Here is a 5,357-nt window from a genome sequence, read left to right as displayed (position 1 = left end):
TTGGTGGGGTGGTACGTGAGGACGAGGGGGATTCTGTTTTGGTTGTTGTTGTGGGGAGGGGGTGCGAGGGATGAGTTGCGGGAGACCTGGTCGAGGGCGTTCTCGACCACTGAGTAGGGGAAGTTGCGGTCCTTGAGAAACGAGGACATCTGAGATGTTCGGGAGTGGAATGCTTCATCCTGGGAGCAGATGCAGGGGAGGCGAAGGAATTGGGAATAGGAGATGGCAGTTTTGCAAGAAGGTGGGTGGGAGGTGGTGTATTCTAGGTAGCTGTGGGAGTCGGTGGGCTTGAAATGGATATCGGTTTCCAGGTGGTTGCCAGAGATGGAAACAGAGGTCCAAGAAGGAGAGAGAGGTATCAGAGATGGTCCAGGTGAACTTAAGGTTGGGGTGGAAGGTGTTGGTGAAGTGGATGAACTGTCTGAGCTCCTCGTGAGAGCACGAGGTGGTGCCGATACAGTCATCAATGTAACGGAGGAAGAGGTGGGGTTTGGGGCCAGTGTAGGTATGGAAGACGGATTGTTCCACGTAACCTACAAAGAGGCAGGCATAGCTTGGGCCCATGCAGGTACCCATGGCCACCCCCTTTGTCTGTAGGAAGTGGGAGGAATTGAAAGAGAAGTTGTTGAGGGTGAGGACGAGTTCGGCTAAGCGGATGAGGGTGTCAGTGGAGGGGGACTGGTCGGGCCTGCGGGACAGGAAGAAGCGGAGGGCCTTTCCGCCATCTGCATGGGGAATGCAGGTGTATAGGGCCTGGACGTCCGTGGTAAAGATGAGGTGTTGGGGACCAGGGAATTGGAAGTTTTGGAGGATGTGAAGGGCGTGGGTGGTGTCACAGACGTAGGTAGGGAGTTCCTGGACCAAGGGGGAGAAAATGGAGTCGAGATAGGTGGAGATAAGTTCAGTGGGGCAGGAGCAGTCGGAGACCGATGGGTTGACCAGGGCAGTCAGGTTTGTGGATTTTGGGAAGGAGATAGAAGCGGGCGGTGCGGGGTTGGGGAACGATGAGGTTGGAGCCTGTGCGTGGGAGGTCACCTCAGGTGATGAGGATGTGGATGGTTTGGGAGATGATGTTTTGGTGGTTGGGGGTGGGGTCATGATCTAGGAGGAGGTGTCGGAGAGTTGGCGTCTGGCCTCAGCGATGTAGAATTCAGTGTGCCATACTACGACTGCACCTCCCTTGTCCGCGGGTTTTACGGTGAGGTTGGGATTGGAGCGGAGGGCTGCACGTTCTGTCGGGGAGAGGTTGGAGTGGGTGAGAGAGGTGGAGAGGTTGAGGCGATTGATGTCTCGACGGCAGTTGGAGATGAAGAGGTCGAGGGAGGGTAGGAGGCCTTGTACAGTACAGTACAGTATCCGAACCGCATCCCAAAACCAGCCCAGCTTGTCCCCGCCTCCCTTCCTCTCACCTCAAGCCCCACCCCTATCTCCTACCTACTAACCTCATCCTGCCCCCTTGACCTGTCCGTCCTCCCTGGACTGACCCATCTCCTCCCTAACTCCCCACCTACACTCACCTTTACTGGCTCCATCCCCACCTCTTTGACCTGTCTGTCTCCTCTCCACCTATCTTCTCTCTATCCACCTCCCCCTCTCTCCCTATTTAATTCAGAACCCCCTTCCCCTCCCCCATTTCTGAAGAAGGGTCTGGGCCTGAAACATCAGCTTTCCTGCTCCTCTGATGCTGCTTGGCCTGCTGTGTTCATCCAGCTCTACACCTTGTTATCTCAGATTCTCCAGCATCGGCAGTTCCTACTGTCATTGTGGGAGTCTGTTTATTGGTTCTGCATTCAGACTTGAATGTTATCAGATCTTGAATGTTGAAGGGTATGCAGGTTAGTTTTGATCTTAGAGCTGGATAATAGGTTGGCACAATATTGTGGGCCGAAGGGCCTGTACTGTGCTGTACTGTTCTGTGTTCTATTTCAATTATAACACTGCTAGGTATCCTTCTTTGGCCCAGTCACCCATATGAGCAGTCTAAGAGGGACTTGATTCAACTTGTGTTGTATCTATGTACAGTAATGTCCTTGAGGATACAGCTTCTGTTCCTTGAGATCTTATTCACATACCTACACACCTATATCTTTAAAATTGAGGCTAGGCTAAGGAAACCGTGACAGAATTAGAAATGGGCTGTAAATGGTGACTTAGCCAGTGACACCTACATCCCATGAACAATTTAAAAAAAAAAAAAATCAGATACAATTAACTATGATGATTTGGGACAAAACAGACAAAATACCCATCACAATCCAACTCTATTCAGTCCACACAACTACTTTCCCATCATTACCCAATTGTGGGCTCATTTACTTTTATTAAACATATATAGAACCATTTTTAGATGGACTAAAATTCATTTTGATATCCATTTCCTAAACAAAAGTCAAAAGCCTGAATTGCAGCATTTTTTGTTTTAGCAAAGCCTTACTTGAATAGCTCACATTCTTTCTGTTTTCTGTTTACCAGGTGAGGGAACTGGAGTCTGAGCTTGAGACTGAACAGAGAAAAAATGCAGAGTCCCTGAAAGGCCTTCGAAAGTATGAGCGCAGAATTAAGGAGCTGACCTACCAGGTACGGTGCGCAGAGCTTGTAAAACGCTGCCAAGTTATGCAGAATCTTTCACCCCTCGTGTCCCAATCCTCACTGCATTTCCTGGAGCCGGAAGCTGAATTGCTCACATTACCTTTATGAAGCAGTGGCATTCTGGTAACACTTGTCCCCCTCAGCTCCTTGGAATTCTACTCTTTGACCATGTCCTCCCTGCATCCATGTTTCAGGAACTGCTCCCATCCTGTCACAGCTTAGTACTGACTGACCAATTACCAGCAGCTTCCCCTACTTCAAATGTTTGACCCAGACTCCATTGACATCCCAACTCCAAAAGAAACACAGCTCCCCACAATACATCTTGCAGAGGTCACTTGGTAGCAGGGGGGTTCCTATTGATTTTGATTGCTTTTGACCATCTGTTTGGCTAGATTCCCCTTAAGTACATCTATACTATTCACCTCAACCACTGCCTATGGTAGGGAGCTCCACTATTGTCTAGGCAACGGAATTTCTCTTGAATTCTTTGCTGGATATAATGGCCTCATTTTTATGACCTCTGGTTTTGGTTTCTCCCACAAATGGGCACATCATCTCTACCTCTGTCCTATCAAACCCTTCCACGCATGTCCAGATCTCCATCAGGAAAACAGTCTTCCTGTTATTTGCCACTTTACTGCAAAGAGCTCCAACTTCACTCATTTGAGGCTGACCTCAAACTGATTGAAAAGTTACTTACCCTTCCCATGACATCTTTAACAATGGGAAACATCCCAAGGCACTTCACAAAAACATTAGTGAACTCTATGACACTGAGCCACGTACGGAGATGTTGGGTCAGGTGACCAAAAGCTTGGTTAATAGGCACATTAGAATGAATGTCTGAAAGGAGGAAAGGAAGGTAGGAGTTGACAGGTGAGGGGAATGAAATTTCCACAATCAATGAATTATTACAGTGCGAGAGGCCCATCGTATCTGCATCAGCTCTCCAAACAAACAGTAACCCAGCAAACTGTTCTCTTTCTAAATTTCTTTTGAATGTGCTGTTAGGACTTGTCTCCATCATACTGTCAGACAACGCTTTCCAGATCCTAGCTACTTGCTGCATGATTTTCTCATGATTATGCTTCTTTTACCAATTACTTTAAATCTGTACCCACTGATCTATCAGATCTCCTCTCAAACTTCTTTTCACCAATGGAAACAATCCTAACCTCCAGGCTCTCTCATATCTGTGGCTCCTCATGTCTAATGCCATTCTTGTGAATTATGTTTGCTGCAATCCCTCCGATGCCTTCCCAGCCTTCCCCAGAATTAGATGCAATACTCTAGTTGAGGCCAAACCAGTGCCTTATCCAAATTCAACATCACTTCCTTGCTCTTGTATTCCACGTTCTTGTTTATAAATCCAGGATAATTGATGTTTTATTAACCACACTCTCAACCAATCCTGCCACCTTGAATGAATTCTGCACATATATGCTCCATCTGCACCTGCACACCCTGCACTTAATTCTGCATTGCTTCCCAATGTTCTTCACGTGAAGATTAATCCAGCTCCATGCTCTCTCACCATCTGACCTCGTTTTTATTAAACCCTTCAGAACAGTAACCATTCCCTTTAAAGTTCAAACTCTAGTAATGATTTTATATATAATCAGACTCCTTTGATCACATCTCCACTCAGATGAATGAAAATGTGCCCTCAACATAGTTTGTTTCCTTCACTGTGCTCTTGTGAAGGTGTCAGCTACAACATTGTCTCTTCCAGGCACCTGAATGATTTTTAAATTGTACAAAGGGATGATTAAACTCCACTGGTCAACTATAAATTCTTCTACTGAAATTTCTCCAGAATAATCAAAGGATTGTGGTCCACTTAAATAAAAAAAGTTTCTCCAAGCAGGATAGGTTATGGCCCCACTGATTACTCTATTGGATTTAAGGTTTAGAAAGTTTATGAAATTGCAGGTCTGGTATTAACCTTTCAATTCCCTGCCCAGGGTGAGGAGGACAGGAAGAGCATCATTTGTATGCAAGACCTCATTGATAAACTGCAACTGAAAGTGAAGAACTACAAGCGGCAGGCTGAAGAGGCTGTAAGTAAAGCTGTGCTTCTGTAAGTTCTGCACAGTGATATCCATTTCATTTACTGCAGAAATATAATATTGTGCTTTTATCACAGGAGGGAAATGCCAGCACAAACCTCAGCAAATACAGGACATTGCAGCATGAGCTGAATGATGCGGAGGAACGTGCTGAGATAGCTGAATCTCAAGTCAACAAGCTGCGAGCCAAAACCCGGGACATCAAGGTATAAAAGAAACCAGTCAGCTTCATTCTGGACAAACAAGATTTACTTGTAGAGTCAGAGTCGTACAGCACGAAAACAGACCCTTCGGTCCAACCAGTCCACACCGATCATAATCCCAAACTAAACTGGTACCACCTGCCTGCATTTTGCCCATATCCCTCCAAACCTTTCCTATTCATGTACTTATCCAAATGTCCTTTCAACATTGTAATCGCAACCACTACTTCCTCTGGAAGTTCATTCCACACATGAACTACTGTGTAAAAAAAATTGCCCTTCATTTCATTTTTAAGTCTTTCTCCTCTCACCTTAAGAATATGGCCCCTAGTTTTGAACTCTCCCACCTTAGGGAAAAAGACATTTGCTATTGACCTTATCTATGGTCCTCATTTATAAACCTCTGTAAAATCACCCTTCAAACTCATGTGCTCCAGTGGAAAAAAAATCCAGCCTGTCCAACCTATTTTTATAAGTCAGACCCTCTATTCCT

At 46.0% G+C, this 5,357-nt stretch overlaps 1 protein-coding gene across 1 annotated transcript in view; it reads left to right on the top strand.

Annotated features, from left to right (window-relative positions):
• Nucleotides 1-4,968, top strand: part of LOC109923880 (myosin heavy chain, cardiac muscle isoform-like) — a 73,125-nt gene extending 68,157 nt beyond the window's left edge. The window contains exons 34-36 of the mRNA XM_048608495.1: nucleotides 2,473-2,577; nucleotides 4,557-4,652; nucleotides 4,739-4,968. Coding sequence (XP_048464452.1) covers nucleotides 2,473-2,577; nucleotides 4,557-4,652; nucleotides 4,739-4,873 — 336 coding nt within the window. The 3' untranslated portion in view covers nucleotides 4,874-4,968. The remainder of the gene's footprint in view (nucleotides 1-2,472; nucleotides 2,578-4,556; nucleotides 4,653-4,738) is intronic.
• The last annotated feature ends 389 nt before the right edge of the window (nucleotides 4,969-5,357 follow it).

This window comes from Rhincodon typus, chromosome 19 (genome assembly GCF_021869965.1).
Source record: "Rhincodon typus isolate 14 chromosome 19, sRhiTyp1.1, whole genome shotgun sequence".
NCBI classification, from domain to species: Eukaryota; Metazoa; Chordata; class Chondrichthyes; order Orectolobiformes; family Rhincodontidae; genus Rhincodon; species Rhincodon typus.
Note: the sequence above shows the minus strand (reverse complement) of the source record. Positions and strands in the feature narration are given on the sequence as shown.